An 18,143-nucleotide genomic window follows, 5' to 3' on the forward strand; every position below is an offset into this window, starting at 1 on the left:
GAGATTATTTTACTTATTAACTACACATGTATAATATAGCAAATGGTGACTGGTTTCTAAAGACAATTATGACAGTTTTTTTGGGAAAGAGCGAGGAGCAGCCCCACAGCAAGCAGCGGAGTTTCGTTCTTTTTTTTTATGTGCGCGCACAAGCAAATCATCTGTGTGGAGAATATTTTATTAATTAACTTCACAAATGTATAATAAAACAAATGGTGACTGGTTTCTAAACACAATTATGACAGAGTTTTTTGGGGGAGGAGTGAGCTGCAGCAAGCAGCAGAGTTTCTTTTTTTTTTTTTTATTGTTTACATGTGCACGCGTGAACGGGACAGTTGGTCCTCAAACTGGGTCCCGCAGAGGCGGAAGGACTACTGAAAGCGGCCGTCATCCAGATGCAGCTCCTGCAGCAAATAATGATACTCTCTGTATTGGGAGCTTTTCACAACAACTCGCTCCGTGTGAAAGGTCCGTCGTGATGACTTGATGCCGAGTTGAATGGAAGCTCCTCCTATTTGATGACGCACCGGGGCGAATTTTTGCAGCGAAAGTCCACCCAAGCAGAGCGACACACCGGGCGAAGGAGGCGCGTCCGTCGCCACGCGACCCCCGCGAAATTGTAGCGTCTGATCATGCCCGGTGTGAACGCGGCATAACCGGTGATAAACGAAATCCGCGAAGTAGCGCTATTTTTTACATTTATAATAGATGTTTTAAGGCTGTAAACCCCTCACTTCACACTTTTCTCAAACAGGCATTAACATTTTCTCACTTTTCTCTCTTGTGTAAACACTCTCTTTTTTCTTCTGTGCAAGAAGATTATAAACAGACACACGCAGAACACAATGCGCGGCTCTCCCTTCACTCACTGCCTCCGGGGGTACGGATGCGGGACCCGCAAAGAATCCAAGTCCTCTCTCGGTGGCCACGGAGCTCTGCCGCTATGGTCAACATCCGGATCAAAACAGCGAGCGTAGCCTCTGAACCTGTTGCCAGATTTGGCGCAATTCCGCACAGCAGACAGGAGGGAGGCGGTGTGATTGGCAGTGAGAGCAATCGCGGTGATTTTTTAAAATATTTTGTTAGTCAAGAGAGGTGGCGGATCACGGATCCAGTATAAATAGCTGGCGGAGCCAACGTCAGAGGTTCCGGAGCGTGCGTCCGAGGTTCCGGAGCACGCTCCGGCTTGCTCCCCCTCAAATTAAGCCCTGGGCACACCTCATTATAAGGCGCATGCTAAAACATATAGTCTCCAAAAAAAAAAAAAAGGTCACGCAAGCAAAACAGTGTTTATTTGAACTTTTTAACAACTTTGAACTACCGGTATTTAACAATACTCACATTATTTTTTATTATGGTTCTGTCACAAATCCATCGAAGTCCTCATCTTCTGTGTCTGAATTGAACAGCTGGGCAATTTCGCCATCAAACACGCCAGGTTCCCGCTCATCTTCCCTCTCATCATCGTCGGAGTCAGTTTCATTGCCAGGTGGCTGTTCAGCAATGATGCCGGCTTTCGCGAAAGCTCGCACAACAGTTAAAGCAGAAACCTGAGCCCAGGCATCCACAATCCATTCACATATAGTGGCGTAACTCGCCCGGCACTGCCTCCCCCTCTTAGTGAAGGCGTGTTCGCCGTCTGTCATCCATCGCTCCCAAGCCGCTCGCAACTTCACTTTGAATGCCCCATTTACACCAATGTCCAGTGGTTGGAGTTCTTTTGTTAGTCCTCCCGGAATGACGGCAAGCTCCGAATTAGTTTTCTTTACGTGGTTTTTCACCATAGCGGTGAGATGGGCACGCATGGAGTCGCAGATCAACAGGCACGGTGATACATGGAAAAAAAAAAACATCCAGTCTCTTTATATACACTTCTCTCAGCCACTCACTCATTTTCTCCCCGTACTCTATGCTGCCAGCGTACGTACTTTACGTATTACGTCTCTGTGTCAGCGGGAAATGGTCCGATATTCCGACGGTCAAGGACAACATCATCGGTCGTTTTTACAGATTTTGGAATTCGGTGCGCACATAAGGCGCACCGGATTATAGGGTGCACGTCCGATTTTTGTGAAAATTTAAGGCTTTTAGGTGCTCCTTATGGTGCAGAAAATACGGTATCTTTTAGTTGAGCAAAGGAACTGTCTAGCAACATATAAATCCTTAAGAGAAACAATTCCTTTTTCCTTCCAATTGTCAAATGAGGCATCTATCAAGGATGGTGGGAAAGTGTGATTACAAGATATTGGTGTATGAATATTTGTATTTGGTAAGGAATAGTTTTTCCTAATTTGAGTGAGTATTTTTATACAGTTTGAGACAACAAAATTGTGCACCTTAACATTTGGACTAGGAGGTCAAAAAAGAAGGGCATGTGAGAACTGTTTTCAACCTCTTCACTTTCAATGGCCACCCAAGGAGGAATGTCAGGCATTGAGTCCAATTTGTACTCTGTTTGCCAGTAGACCAACGTGCAGCAAAGTGCCGCCCAATAGTAATGTTGAAAGTTGGGCAAACCTAGCCCCCCCCATCGATTTGGCCTTATATAAATGAGCCATAGTTATTCTGTGGGCTTTATAGCCCCAAATAAAAGGAAGAATTATTGAATCTATTGATTAAAGAATTGCTTTGTCAAGTAAATGGGCAACATCAGCAGATTCTTGAGAACAATGTTCAAGAATCAGTGACAAAGTAGAAGTTGCACCGGGGCTGGATCTTTCAACAAGATAATGACCCTAAACACTGCTAAAAATCTACTAAGGCATTCATGCAGAGGAACAAGTACAACATTCTGGAGTCCCCAGACCTGAATATTATTGAAAATCTGTGGTGTGATTTTAAGCGGAGTGTCCATGCTCAGAAACCAACCAACCTGACTGAACTGGAGATGTTTTGTAAAGAAGAATGGTCCAAAATACCTTCAACCAGAATCCTGACTTACTGGAAGCTATAGGAAGTGTTTAGAGGTTGTTATTTGTACAAAAGGAGGATCTACTAAATATTGATGTGCCCGAATGTATGCACCTGCCTAATTTTGTTTAAAGAATTATTACACACTTTCTGTAAATCCTATAAACTTAGTTTCACACTTAAAATATCAGTGTGTTTGTCTGCTATATGACATATATTTACCTGAAATTGCTGATCCAAACAACCAATGATTTATAAGGAAAATCATGGAAATCATCAGGGGTGCCCAAACATTTGCATACAACTTATATAGTCTTTTGTGTTGCTTTTTCTTACTTCCACATGCACACATTTTCAGACCAGCAGTGTGCTTCCAGTTTGCTGCATTGTTGCCAGCCTGTATTGACCCATCACTGCAAGTTCCCACTAGCACTATTATGCTGGTTATCTGGTTATGCCTTTCTTTTGAACAAGGTAATGCACAGTGACACTTATGTGCAGGACACTTCCATTGGTGTGTTTTTATGAGCAATAAATCCATTTAAGGAGCTACCATGTAGGGATAAAATATTCCATAAACAAACTACTTCTTGGGCACATGTGCCCGCGGCTCCTCTTGATAGTCTGGAAATGCAATGTGTTTTACTGTTATAAATATTCTACAGTGACTCTGGGTGCAATTTTAAGTATTAAATTCACTGAAATGTAATATTTCCATTACATCGTGGCCTGTAGAGAGACTGTTTAGCTGTGTAAATGGAGAAGTGTGGAGGTGTATGAATGTACAGCTTGAAAGGAACAAAAGAAAAATGGTGAAAGGGGATGAGGGGAATTGCAATGCTTTTATTTATTTATTTTTAACTTTACTTTTCTAAGTACATGGAGATGCTTTTTATTGTTTCATTTTTTGATGAGGCCTCAAACGCCCTTCAGGACAAATGCCTGGTGCTTGAATTCCCCCTACTCGTACTTTGAAATCATCATCATCATCATCATCATCATCATCATCATCATCATCACTGTCCTCATCATCAACCCTTCACTGAAAAAGTTCTTTTCAGGTGTACAAAACAGATGCTCATCACTGCGACCAAGATCAAGTGAAAAGAGTTTATAGTCACACCTCCTGAAGAGCAAAGCTGTCAAATATTTTCATTTATTTGGAGCTGTTTAGCCTTTATGTTGAGTTATGAGCTTGTGGCAAACACCGATCAGCAATAACATTGTGGCCACTGACAGCTAAATAAATAACACAGATTATTTTGTTACAATGGCACCTGTCAGTGGATGGGATATATGAGGCACCAAAAGTTAACGTTTTGTCCTTGACGTTGATTTACTGGAAGGAGGAAAAATGAGGAGGCATAAACATTTAAGAGACTTTGTCAAGGGCCAAATTGTGATGGCTGGATCACTGGGCATGACATCTCCAAAACTGCAGGTCTTGTGGCATGTTCCTGGTCTGTAGTCATCAGTACCTATCAAAAGCTGTAGAAATAGAGGAAACAGGTGATCGATCAGTCCAGTCCAGCATCTGTGTGATGAACAAGCAAGTCTGATCCATGGAGGCCCCACCTCTTAACATACATGATTTTAACACAGGATCTGCTGCTAATGTCTTAGTGCCAGATCTCGCAGGATGCCTTCATAGTAGGTCTTGTGGCATCCATGTCTTGATGGTTTCAAGGCTGTTTTGATGGCAAAATGGAGACTTACACACAGTGGTGGCTGACGGCATTGATTTTGGCACCTTCACATGTTGGTGAAGGGGGATTTGCAACAGGGCTACATTACTTTTCACTGGGTATACCAAATTAACTGGCAACTGAGTGTATATTTGATGCCAAATACAGTAATCTGGCTCTCAGAATCAGAATCAGAATCAGAATAGCTTTTATTCACCAAGTACATACAGAATACAAGGAATTTAACTGAGATGGAGATGCACAGGACAGACTAGATGATGGAGGTGTTGAAGATGATGAGCAGTTCCTGGGGCAGGTTGAACTTCCTGAGCTGTCTGAGAAAGTATATCATTTGCTGTGCTTTTTTCTGATGGAGTCTATGTGGGAGGACCACTTCAGATCTTGGGAGATGGATCCCAGAGACTGGAAAATCTCCACAGTAGGCACAGTGTTGTTGAGGATGGAGAGGGGCGGAGGGGTGGGGGGTGATGGTGGGTTCCTCCTGAAGTCCACAATCATCTCTGCAGTCTTGAGTGGGTTCAGCTCGAAGTTGTTCTGACCACACCAGAGGACCAGCTGTTCCACCTCCTGTCTGTATGCAGCCTCGTCACCGTCCTGGATGAGTCCAATGATGGTGGTGTTGTCCGCAAATTTCAAGAGGATAACAGAGGAGTTCCCTGGGGTTACCTCTCTCTCTCCAAGTATCACCATCATCAGATGACAATGATTAATGTATTCAATGCTCATTGCGTAAAGTCACGATAAACTGCCCAGGTGGCCCTTCAGATCATGTTATTATTCTGTTAGACTATATAGGAGCATGTTGAATGTATTCAAACCATTGAAATGTTTTTAATGAAGCTACTGAACTTTGATGAAATTGTTCGTTTGCATACAACTAATCATTGGCTTCTTATTTTGAATTCAACCTACGAGACAAGCTTCAATTCAATGCTTCAGTTCAAAGCTTTGAATACTCCAGAGCGCAGTCTTTGTTTTAAATTGTGTGATATCCCACCTTGATATTGAACATTATTAATCAATAACTAGGCATTGTAGCAAAATTAGTCCACTTCTTGATTTGAATTCCATCCAGTGAAATGTTCCACATCAAAGCCTAGAACTTGTACTTTAAGATTCCAAAGAGTGTTTCAGGCTGATCTTTGCTTCGAATTATGTCGTGTGATGATTACAAAAGCACACAGATGAAATAAGACAAATGCAGCTGACGCTTAGACTTGGAACAGAAAGGTCATGACAGTCATTGGTGTACCAAAAGGATTTCTGGGCATTAAGGCCAGAGTGACGAGTGAGTGAAACTCCTGCACTGAACGTGAGTGATTTGTCTATTGTCCAATAAAATTAGATGAAAAAGCTGCAGAAAATAATGTCAGTTGTTCTGGGACACAAATTAAAACTCAACCACAGGCCACACGATTTTCTATAGATACTCTCATAACCCAAAATGAAAACACTGAAACGAAGAGTTGGGACACATTTACATTCATACTGACACTGACAGGCACTTCCAGACTCTGGCCTGAAGCCAACCATACTCATTTCTTATTTATTAATAATCTAGTAGTACATTTTCCCTTCTCAGTATTTTAAGTGGGTGGCACCCTACCACCTTCTAGTGATCAGTCACCCTTGATTACACAATATTAGGCAACTGGTCAAAATGTTTTGGCTGATCAGTGTATTTTTAGAGTCTGCACCAGCTGTAGACTTTTTTTCGTGGCATGCAGACCCTCACATGGAACTTTTGTCATTATTACAGATGAGGGGGGCTTGGTCTTACAGAATGGGCTCCTCCTCTGCTCCAGCTGACTTGTAATCAGAGCAGAGGACAAGTGGCTAAATGTATAATCACTTGTTTAAAAAAAAATGTTATTTACATTTTGTGAGGTAAACGCGTGCACATTTAGCTTCACATCGGAACAGTCTGTGAAACTGGTCACGTCTAATGATGTTTTCACCTGTCCAGTGATGACAAAATGCGATTTAGTCTGAGTTCTTATTTATTGCCCCTCACAGTAATAATAATTAGTCAGATGGCTTCTGCTTGCTGCCAGGGTGTTTGCTTTCTAAATAAATAATGGACCAATTAAATTCCATTTTGTTGCGACTGAAAAGGTGAGACCTAAAGAAAAAAAAAAAAAAAAAAAAAAATCAAAATTGAGCCCAGGTTTAAACATTCCCCTAAAAGCTATGTATCATCTGGTAATATTCACTTATTGCATTATGCATGAATAAAAGATGGCGCAGCTGATATATAGAACTGAATGTGTATTACTGTATTGATCCTGGTGGGTGATTTCTGTTGCATTTTACATTAGATTAGATTAGATTAGACAGAACTTTATTAATCCCTTGGGGAGACTCGCTCAGGGAAATTGAAGTTCCAGCAGCACTGTATAGCAGCACACAGGATAAGAAGCACACAAACCATCAAAAGTGAAAGTAAAAAAAAACAAAACAATTTGCAAATATAAAGACATACTAAGCACAGCTGGTTTAGCAGCTACGACTGTTCTTCTCCTTCCTGTCCTTTGTCTTCCTGTTACTCCTCCTCCCCCTGAGTGAGAAGTTGCACAGTCTAATGGCCTGAGAGACAAAGGAGTTTTGCAGTCTGTCTTTGACATTGTTAAGGGGTCAAAAGTTAAAGTTGCTCCAGTTTTGGTAAAACGTGGTGCAAATTATTGGTTGAACTAATAGGATTAACAAATCAAATAGTTCTGACTGTGTTGAATGTTTGGTCTCCAAAGTAAAGGTCAAACAATGTCGATGTCCATTGGATTCTATGATATGTGACATATGTTACCCCGTAACATGATAACTAAGCATGACACATGGTGCAAACTATTCCTTTTTAAAATCCTACTAACTCAACCAATAATTTGCATCATGTTTTATCATAACTGGAGCAACTTTAACTTTTGACCCCTGTACAAACTGAAAGTGACCTTTGTCACCATTCTTGCTGTTTTTACTCCATAACTCCAAAACATTCAGTCACGGATAGTCCAAACTATACCTTTTTGGAATCTTTGTGATCAGACACATAATGTGGTATAGCTTTCAATATGATTGGAACATTTTTTTTGACCCCTATGCAGTTCTTCAATTGACCCCTACTTGGCCCCCTATTGAAAATTCAAATGGCTAACGTTATTTTTCTATATTATAACTGATCCCAGATGGGAAAAGCCACCTCTGCATGCTGATGCACAAACGTCTGTCTCTGAAAACCTGCATTTACAGAAGTGCAGCTCAGAAGTATTACTTTTGAGTGGCATCAAATCTGTACCGTAAAATGTATCCAAAACAGGAAGTGTTCCAGGCAACGAAAATGCGATCAACACTTTCTTTTCTACTTCTTTGAATCCCTTTACTGATCGATTCGACCCGGCAATATGAGAGGTACTTGTGCTCTTCACTATCTTTATGAGACACAGCATTCCTTTTCAAACATCCATCTTTGAAAAGTCGAGAGAAGCAATCTCTTCCTCTCTCTCTGGATCACGGGCCCAACTAAACCACGGGTAATTTTACGGACACAATGTCCTCTTTGTGAAGTCTAATTGTCTGCAGGAATATTAATATTACACTGATAATCCCTTTGACACATATATTAGAAATGGAGAACCGTTTCTTCATAAAATGAAAAGGCAATTTACAGGATGCAAATTGGATGATGGCAAGCAGATTTGTAATGCCACGAGTTAGGTAGTGTAATGGATTTCGATGCCACCAGGCTGTGAGATGAGTGTCATTAGTCTGTTACCCTGGAGACATGCAGTCATAAAAATAAATTCTCCAAGCAAATGGCTACATTTTTATGTAATTCAATTTGAGCTCTCGGCTCGGTGTTTGTCAGGAAGAGTCACGCGTGTCGAGCCTGTCATCCTCTCAGATTTAAAATGATATATGAGTGTGCCTGTCTTTGTGTGTTCCACAGCACGCCTTACCCACATCGCCTGAAGGTTCTGCGCCCACTTCTGCATACATAGCCACTGTTTCTCAATATGCCTGCCAGAGACGGACAACCATACAAAACCACAACAAGATTTTCACGGTAAGGCACTGTTACCTAACTCAGTCTGCGCTGCGCTCTTACAAGTTCGCCCACAGTCTGTCGCAAGAACTTTGCAATTTTAAAAAGCCCCCTAATCTGTTCTGCTCTAATTGGATAGGCGCCTTACTTCACTCTCTAGCGCTCAGACACCGCGTTGCCCAAAATACATTAACCTGCAAATGAGTAGCATCTGCATCTCACAGCACATTGGAGGCACAACAGCTGACATGCTCATGAACGCTGGCACCGCGCAGGCATGGACACACCCTGAGGCATGCCATGCCGAGATGGTGCGACAGATGTGACAGTCCTCACGGGCAATGATTGATCTGTTTCATTGCCATCTGGCGGGCAGGGTGTTAGGGCGGGCAGGAGAGGACACTCGGCATCTCAAACAGAAAGGGAAAGCGTGTGATAAGGTGAAAATGATGTTGCATTCACATGGTGTCAATACATTTGTGTGGTTATTCCTGTTAACAAACAGGAACAAGGCATTATCTACAAACTGGGTAACTCTGGAGAATGGAATAAGGTGGTAAAGGTGATACACACAGTCCAACTCAGTTTTAATCAGTTAAATGACATCTGTCCGAGCAAAAGAACTACTTACTACTGTGCTTTGCATGCACTAGCCCCCCAAGTCATTCGCCCTATTGATGTATCCCATAATCTCTTGCACGCCAGAGAGTCGCTGCAGTCAAACAACATAGAGAATCCACATGATGACAATTGTAAATGAATATTATACTACAAAAATGTAATTTTTTTATGCTTTTCGTCATGTTAATAACAAACTCTATGCATGATACCCTGAAAACTTGCTAAAACGATTATAACAAATAATCCGTGTCTGCTAGGTTTAATCTGCATGGAATTTAATAAGCGCAAACTGAATTTCAGACATATTATATATATTAGTCTGGAACAAAGAGGACAAACAGTGTTGTAAAGAACAATAATCAAGACGTTAAAGAGCAAACTTCACTTTCCCACAGAACAACATGATCAGGAAGCAAGCGCAGCTCACAGCAGCTCCCATTTAAAATAACGGAGAGACAACCTGTGATTCTCCATGTTTACATAAAACAAATGCAATAACAACGTCTAAAAACCAAGAGAATATATTCATGAGAGTTTTAGGCACAATATAAAAAGTTTTATGTTGCGATGTTAATGGTGTTGTCTGTGTGCAGCGGTTAAAGTAGAGCCCGATCAGAGCATCTCAATGCAGTACTCAATGTTACTGACATCTCGCAGTGTGGTGAACTGTTCGACGTTTTGCGGGATTTGAAACGTCAATAGGGCGAATGCAAAATATATCTTTTTGTTTGCTTTCAAGTGACACTGTACTGCAGATCAATGAAAGCCAGTCTTTTTGACATAGGTTTGCAGCATGTTCTGAATACCTTTGTAGTATAAGTGAAGTGCACATCTCGGGCCGTGCGGTGCATTATGGGTACGCAAAATTTTTCAGCTACAAATCCACATTCAAAGATGGCTGAAAGCAGTGAGGACCATTTCAACTGCTGGAAAGTTGACAATTTAAAGTGTTTTTGTAAGCTCCGCAGATTGCCTGTTACAACCAGGACTGCATACGGCAGTAGACAGAAACGGACAGAAGAGCTGGCTGCCCTTGTGTGTGCTGCATCAGTACAGAAACTACCATTGGTACTGATGAAGGAGGAAGAGAGAGTTGCTGTCGAAAATGACAACCAGTCCTTGTTGATAGTTGAAGACAAACAAATTTCTGACCCCTTGAAGGCAAATGATGGATGGTTAGATGAAGTTCCGAGTCTGAAACTGTGGATATTGCAGAATATTTGCTAAGCAGGGATGAGAAATCGCTACTCCACCGGCTTCATAATGACAACAAGGAAGGTACATATAACCTCTTTGTTGTCACGTTTGTTTTGATAAGTTGACAGACATACAGTGATATGTGCATGCATGCAGTTTGTTTATAGAACATGCCAATATTACAATATTACGCGCCATGCCATTCATGGTGCGACATTACAGTCATAAGCCGATGCACGAAAACGGTGCCATCAACCACATTATAATTCGGCACGGTTTCAGGATATTGACAAAATAAATGTGTGCAAGAAACTTACAATTTTAGTCCATCTTTTACATCCGTCTGGATCTTTGTTTTCTGTAGGGAAATTGTGTAGAATGAACTGAGGTTTACAACCACATTTCTTCTTCTTTCCGTCTTTGGGTGGACTCAGCAGAGCCTTGCAATCGTGTGTTTTCAGCCACCTTTCAAGCCTATAAATTCTATTTGAGCATTTGAAAACAGCACAATGTGCACCTGTCATTATTGTACAGTGGCTTGCAAAAGTATTCAGCCCCTTGGTATTTCACACAATTTAATTTGTTTATGGTATTTCACATACAAAAAGTAAATCAGGCTTCTCAATATAAAAATTTCTAAAATTATCTTCCTTAGACTCAAACTGAAAGTAAATCTCTACACTTGATATAAATTAATTAAAAATATAAAAGCCAAGATGATGGGTTGCATACGTAATCAGCCCCTTTGGTATAATACCTGTAAATAATTAGTTTACTTGCCAGTTTTCTTCAGACAAGTCAGGGGATGGATACATGAACATTTCCAAGTCACTGAATATGTCTTGAACTTTATTTACATCAAGTAATGAAGAAATACAAACAGTATGGCACTCTATGGTAAATCTGTGTGGAGTAGACAGTTCTCAAAAACTGAATGACTGTGCAAGAAGGAGAAGAGTGAGGAAAGCCACCAAGACACCCAGACAACCCAGAAGAAGTTACAGGCTTCTGTGGCTGATTGGAGAAATTGTGCACAGTGCATGTTTTGAATTTTGTATCCATGGTTGTACAGCAGTGTGTGTGTTTGGTAGCTGGAATTTTTGACCCCATTTGACCCACGCATGCGTAGATGCGTTGCACACTTTTCTTATTTTGATGGGTTTCACCTGAATTTGGCTTGAGACCAGACCCTACATGTGTTGATTATTCCAGAGCCAAGTGTGATAAATGTGTTTACATGTACCCGAATGAATCTGATTTTGGTGGAATACAAAGTATAATAAGGACTATAAGGCAATCAGATACACAATATATATCTGTCAAGACGGCATATTACTTAAAACCTCTTATGAATCCTGCATACAAAAGATGTTCTGAATCAAATTTAAATATTTTCTATGGCATGATCCATCTGTTTAATCACTTAATTAATCATGGTTGTGCTCTGGATGTAACATGAATCAAATAAATAAGTGTCACTCCTCATCCACTTTATGACCTGGCTGCATTTGAACCAAACACATTGTGGCTTAGGTTGTGGACTCACAAGTGAGAGATTTTCTGGTGAAGAGAGCATTAAAAAAAGTGAGCGGGAGAAGCATCCACCAAAGCTCCCTGAGGTGAAACAGTTGAGTGCTTCATTCCTACAACATATCCACCTGATCTCCTCTCCACCAGGTGCAGACAGCTCTTCCACTGCACATGCACAAACCAGTGGCCAGCCCTGTCTTTATGCTCCCTGCCTGTAAACCCAGGAAGAAAAAAAGAAAAGAAATTACACTGTCTGGTCTGCTTGAGGTTTCTTCCTCAAATCATCAGAAGGAGTTTTTCCTTACCACTGTTGCCTGTGTGCTTGCTCTGAGGATCGGTAAGGTTAGACCTTACTTGTGTGAAGCGCCTTGAGGCACCTTTATTGTGATTTGACGCTATTTAAACTAAAATAAATTGACATTGAAATAGAACAATCTAAAATATATTGTTTCATTCCTAATCTTTCGTTTCAGTCAAGCTTTGTTGTACTTGTGTATAAGCACTGTGTATGGCCATCATGAATCCGGCTTTGTAAGGTGCATAAATTGCAGAAAAAATGACTTTAAACCAAGTTTTTGGTGTTTTATGGCATAATCTCTTTCTGCTGCATAGGGACAGCAGTGCACCAGCACACATCACCTCATTTTAACACCAACACAGCCAGTATCACACAGATTAATAGGTGTACATTTAGCATTTAAACACCACAGGCACTGGGAGAGAAAATGACAACTGCACTGGTTGGAAACAAGCACTGACACGAGCTCGGTGAAGATAAAGATTTATATTACAAAAATCTCAAACAAAATGTGTAAGGTCGAAGCTCTTGCTTATTGCGGGGGACTTTGCAAATGCTTTGACATAAATCAGCATGACACGCTGAGATTTGGGAAAATGTGATCTAATTAATAAATCGCTAGGCCCAAATCTGTTTGTTAGGTAGTCGGTACAGCAAAAATTCAAAAACTACATGTAGGCAAGATGTAAAATTACTTGTTCACAATGGAGGCACCCAGCACATGCTAATGTTAGGTGCAATTTCAGCTTATACATAATACAACATACGAGGGGCGATAGATAAGTTTTGAGCCCGAGCCAGGAAAAGTAAGGCATGGTTGTCCATCTTTTGCCTTTTGAAAAAACAGCATTTCTTGAGAACTTGTGAAGTTTTGACTCACTGGGTACAATGGTGACAAAATGTTAGTTTCTCAGAATGCCAAAGATGGAGAACAACACCCTACCCTTTCTGGGTCACGCTCAAAACTTATAAATCACCTCTTGTAACTAATGCACACCTTAAAGAGTCAGTTAGAGTTGCTGTGTCAAGTTATACCACAGGTGGACTCAGTCCAATGTCAGGCTTCCCAGTAGGAACGATTTGGATAAATCAATGCATAAAATGCATTTTACAACTGTTATGAAAATATGATTTGTCATCTGTGTTGTGAAACAGCAATAAGGTTGAATCATTACCTCCACCAAGGAGGTTATGTTTTAGGTCGCGTTTGTTGGTTGGTTTGGTTAGGATTACCCAAAAAATCCTCAACGGATTTTAATGAAATTTTTACCAGGGGTGTATCTTGGCCTAACTTAGAAATCACAAAATTTTGGTAATGATCTGGAACACAATCCAGATCCAGTAATTGTTTTAATGATTTTTTTTATCATTGCAGGATAGGGCCAATTTCAACATTTTTGCATCTAACTTCGTGAAGACGAGTCACAAAGGCTGAAAAAAAATTAAGTTACAACACAACAATAATTGAGCATTTGTTTCTCCTCATTGAATAAACTTGTTATTAGAAAATAAAAAAAAACTTGTGTAGTTCATGCAGTTTCTCTTTATAAATACATTTGCTGAAGATCTAAGGGTTTAACCTCTGGGGCCGACGCCGTCGTATATGACTGCTGAGACCATGCTTTACTAAACTATAAATAACTTTTTTAATGATATGAGATAGAAACTTACTTTTTTTTTTTTGCTGAAAAGTTAACTCCACGGACTTTCGAGCCACCGTCCACCATCTTTGTACTCCTCATAGAAGCTGTGTGATGACGTGAGCAATGTGAGTGTCCAATCAGAATTGGTTCACTGTCACATGGTTTTCCAAAATCCAATTGTAGGGCAGATTCACCTCATGTGACACACCAAACATTGTTTTTAGGAGTGATGTGTTACCAGTTTATTATAGTTTGCTGTGTGTTTTGAATAAATGTGTGTCCATGTGTAGCAGTTAAAGTGCACGCTGATCAGAGCGTTTCAATGCATTTCTCCTGTCATGAAACTTTACCCATAATGCACTGCAGCATGTGTGTCCCAGACATTAAAACCTTCAAAATTAGTGCATTACTTTAAAACTAAAACATATAACTGATATTTTCACTTTAAAAAATGCCACAAGTGACGTCAATTTAAAAAAACTTGTCTGGAATAACTTGGTTAAAATTTTAAACACAAGTTAAAACTGTATGCCTGCTGATGACTTACACGATATGCCGGCAAGTCTGCATTGTGTAAAGAGAAATTGTCTTTCTTCACAGTCACCAGGTCTCTTTTGTTGAGAAAAAGATAATCCAACACAGAAGCACTGGCTTGTTGCATTGTAGCTGATACTGTACTGAAATCAATACTGAAAGTTATTATTGTTTTAAGGGTTTATTGGTTTAGCTTTATAAAAGAAAATTTTTCAGTTAGTGGATTAACTGTTATTGAAGCTAACATTTTTGTTAGCTGTGCCCACCACTGTAAATATGATCCCTTATATCACAAACCATCATGCAAAACGTTCTATAGCCATAGCTAGTATACATACTTCTTTGATTTTTAACTAACCAAAATATGAACGACATGTTTTCTACCATTTTAAGGCCTTTGTGGAAGGCAGATCACACTAGATACACCAAAACTGCCAACATTTTCAAACTCTACACCAAAAGTTAGCCCAACATGAGCAGTTTCAAAGCTGTTAGGCATATAGGGAGCTCATTATTAACATGGAAATTTTGGTAGAAAACACAGTTTTCACAATATGTGAAAAATTCACAAAAATTTCCAAAGGCTGTAACTTCAAATACAGACCTAGATACAGACCTAATATTTGTAACATGAGTGAAGTGTCGTGCAGCGACGCAAAGCTCACTCATGGTACAGGGCGTCCTAAACAGGAAGTACCAAATTCAAGTCCACAGTAAAACAGGAAATGTTCAAATGTCAAACACTTCCTGCATTGACAGACGAGATCCCATGGAATCTCACGGAAACTCAGTGGCAAGCTAACACTCACACAGGAATTGCCAAATTCTCAGTCACAGTGAAACATTTCCTGTTTCACTGTGACTGAGAATCCTGGCATGGGTGGAGCTACAGCGCAGGCCGGGGTTTCACTGGACTCCCCTGAAATCTGATTGGACACAGATGACTGACATGTCACAGCACCACACATCTGGTTGAAAGAGCTGCATTTTCAAATCAGTGAGTCACATTGACTGCTATGTTCCTCCTGTCCAGTAGTTTGTGCTGTGTACCACAAAAAGATCTAATCCACGTTAGTAGAAGAAGAAAAATGTTTGCTCCAGATTTGAACTGAACACGTCATTTGAACTGTGGACTTCTAATCAACCCAAACTTATATTGGTGAGTAAACAACTGTATTTTATATCAGAAATGAGGTCCAGGTTGATAAAAGCAGCATTTCTCCTTTAATTCAGGTTGTGATGTCTGTCTGTTAGCTGATTAAGAGTGCAAACATGTTTAAGCTAACAGACAGCAGCTGGTTCTCTGTTGGCTTATTAGTGCAGCAGATAAATTAAGCAATCCGTCAAATGGTGATACAAGCATCAAATTCAGCACAAATACAACTGGAGCAACTTTAACTTTAAAAAGGTGGGGAGTATGCGGGGAAGAGCCCCTCCAGAAGCTGAAAGGCAAATTATGGAAAATGCTTAAAAAGGCAGGGGGTCTGGGGGGGGGTGCTCCGCTGCCCCAGAAGCTTAAAGGTTTTAGTCATGCTCCCAAGAACAGTTTTATTGAAAAACGTCTGAAGAACCTAAATGACATGGTTAGATGGTGAGGAGCTTTTCTAGGCATGTGAGAGGCAAATAAAGAAAAATGCTTAAAAAGGCACGGGGTGTGTGTGTGTGGGGGGGGGGGGGGGATGCAGAGCTTGAAGGTTTTTGCTGTGCTAATGCTCTGCTGAACCATTTATTCAAAATAAAGTCTGAAGGACCTAAATGACACGGTGAGATGCTGACGAGCTTCGCTCATTCATGTCTGTGACATATGCATATTAGGAATAACATATCAAACTGACAGAACAGAATTGTGGGGTGACATGGGAGCCTCTAGGTGACTTGAGATGGAATGACCCAAGAGTAATTCATTCATTTTCTATACCTGAGGCGGGGTATATCATCTTTCACTGAATTAAATATCGTTCCATTGAAAGAATGAAAAAAACATTCATTATTTGTTTTTATTTAATGGCAAAAATAGATCTTTGTGCTGGTGTTGGTGCTTTGATGTCAACAGTCCAACACAAACTTTAAACAGGAGTCCAAAATTGTTCACAGTCAACTTGCAAAAAACAATCATGATGATGTAGTCCGTGAGGCCGTTGGGCCAAATTCAGTACAGTTCAGCTTTCCTCAATCCAGTGAAAAATCGTGCCAGAAACTGAAACTGCTTTGACCTGAGTACCCCATTGTAAACAGGGGGCAAAGCGTGTCTCAGACCCCCTCCCCGGTTAAGGCTGGGTTTCAACTGTTTCACATAGAATGCCTCCTTCACCCCTCTCTCAAACCATTTCTTCTCTCTGGCTAAGATTTTAACTTCCTTGTCCTCAGAAGAAGAAGAGGAGTGTCTCTCCATTATTTAGCTGGAGTAGGGGAAAAACTACAGCGGATCTTCAGACAGCACAAAATCCCAGTTTACTTTAAACCTATTAACACCTTGAGACAGAAATTAGTTCACCCTAAGGACAGGATCCCCAATTACAAACAGAGCAATGTAGTGTATTATATCAGATGTCAGGAAAACTGTAACGAACACTACATAGGTGAGACTAGCAACCTTTACACAAAAGGCTATACCAGCACCGCAGAGGGGGCGCCAGTGGACCTCAGTCTGCAGTTCATCTCCACCTTAAAGACACTAACCACATGTTTGAGGACAAGGAAGTTAAAATCTTAGCCAGAGAGAAGAAATGGTTTGAGAGAGGGGTGAAGGAGGCATTCTATGTGAAACTGTTGAAACCCAGCCTTAACCGGGGAGGGGGTCTGAGACACACCTTGTCCCCTGTTTACAATGGGGTACTCAGGACAAAGCAGTTTCAGTCTTTTGTTCATGGTAATGAGACATTCACGTCATCAGGAGAACCATCAGTCCCATCTTTAGGAGGGCCAGCTACCCTGTCATTAGGAGGGTGCTAAATAGACCACAATAGGTGCTAATTAAAGCAAATGTTTAATCACTAGCCAATAGCAGTCTGCCTCTCAGTAGGAGGCATCTGGTTAGGTTTAAAACTCCAGCTTTTGTGGGTTCTGTTTGTTCTTCTCGACAAGGGTCAGACAGAAGTCAAACTACCAGAGCAAGAATTTTAGCTGAGGAAGCTTCTGCGATTTGAAGCGAAATGTCCTCGTGTTCAAGCAACTCAGTCCAGTCAAAGATTCAAGCTTCTCTACTATAGCAATAATATGATGCTAGATGCCATGAGAATCTGAAAAACCCCCAACAATTTACCCCCCCCCCCCCCCTTTTCCTCCACAGACATTATCAGCTTTTGCATGGTATTTCCATTCCATCCATCTTTATGTGTACTTTTTGTGTCTCATTGTATAGGCTCTCTTGACAACATCTGTGATAGAAAATATTAGACGTGGAATGTGCAGTGAACGTGACGTGCCTGGTAAAGCCGCCAGTTTGTTGAGTGACTGTGGAGACCTGCTGATGTGCTTCTGTGAGACTTAATAAGCACAGCTTATCCAGGGCCTGTGAGGCAGCTGTTTCATAATGACTTTTTAACTTCACAGTGAAGCTAAATGTACACACACGTGTAGAGAAACTCACCCACGTGCGCCTGCGTGCGTGCACTGCCATGCGCAGGCGCTCACGTACCCACACACACATCTCACCTGGGGAGGGATGC

At 40.9% G+C, this 18,143-nt stretch overlaps 1 protein-coding gene across 1 annotated transcript in view; it reads left to right on the plus strand.

Moving 5' to 3' along the window:
- dntt (deoxynucleotidyltransferase, terminal) overlaps window positions 1-18,143 on the plus strand; it is a 471,498-nt gene that overhangs the window by 81,633 nt on the left and 371,722 nt on the right. The window contains exon 3 of the mRNA XM_034184986.1: window positions 8,557-8,673. Coding sequence (XP_034040877.1) covers window positions 8,557-8,673 — 117 coding nt within the window. The remainder of the gene's footprint in view (window positions 1-8,556; window positions 8,674-18,143) is intronic.

Source organism: Thalassophryne amazonica, chromosome 13 (genome assembly GCF_902500255.1).
Source record: "Thalassophryne amazonica chromosome 13, fThaAma1.1, whole genome shotgun sequence".
NCBI lineage: Eukaryota > Metazoa > Chordata > Actinopteri > Batrachoidiformes > Batrachoididae > Thalassophryne > Thalassophryne amazonica.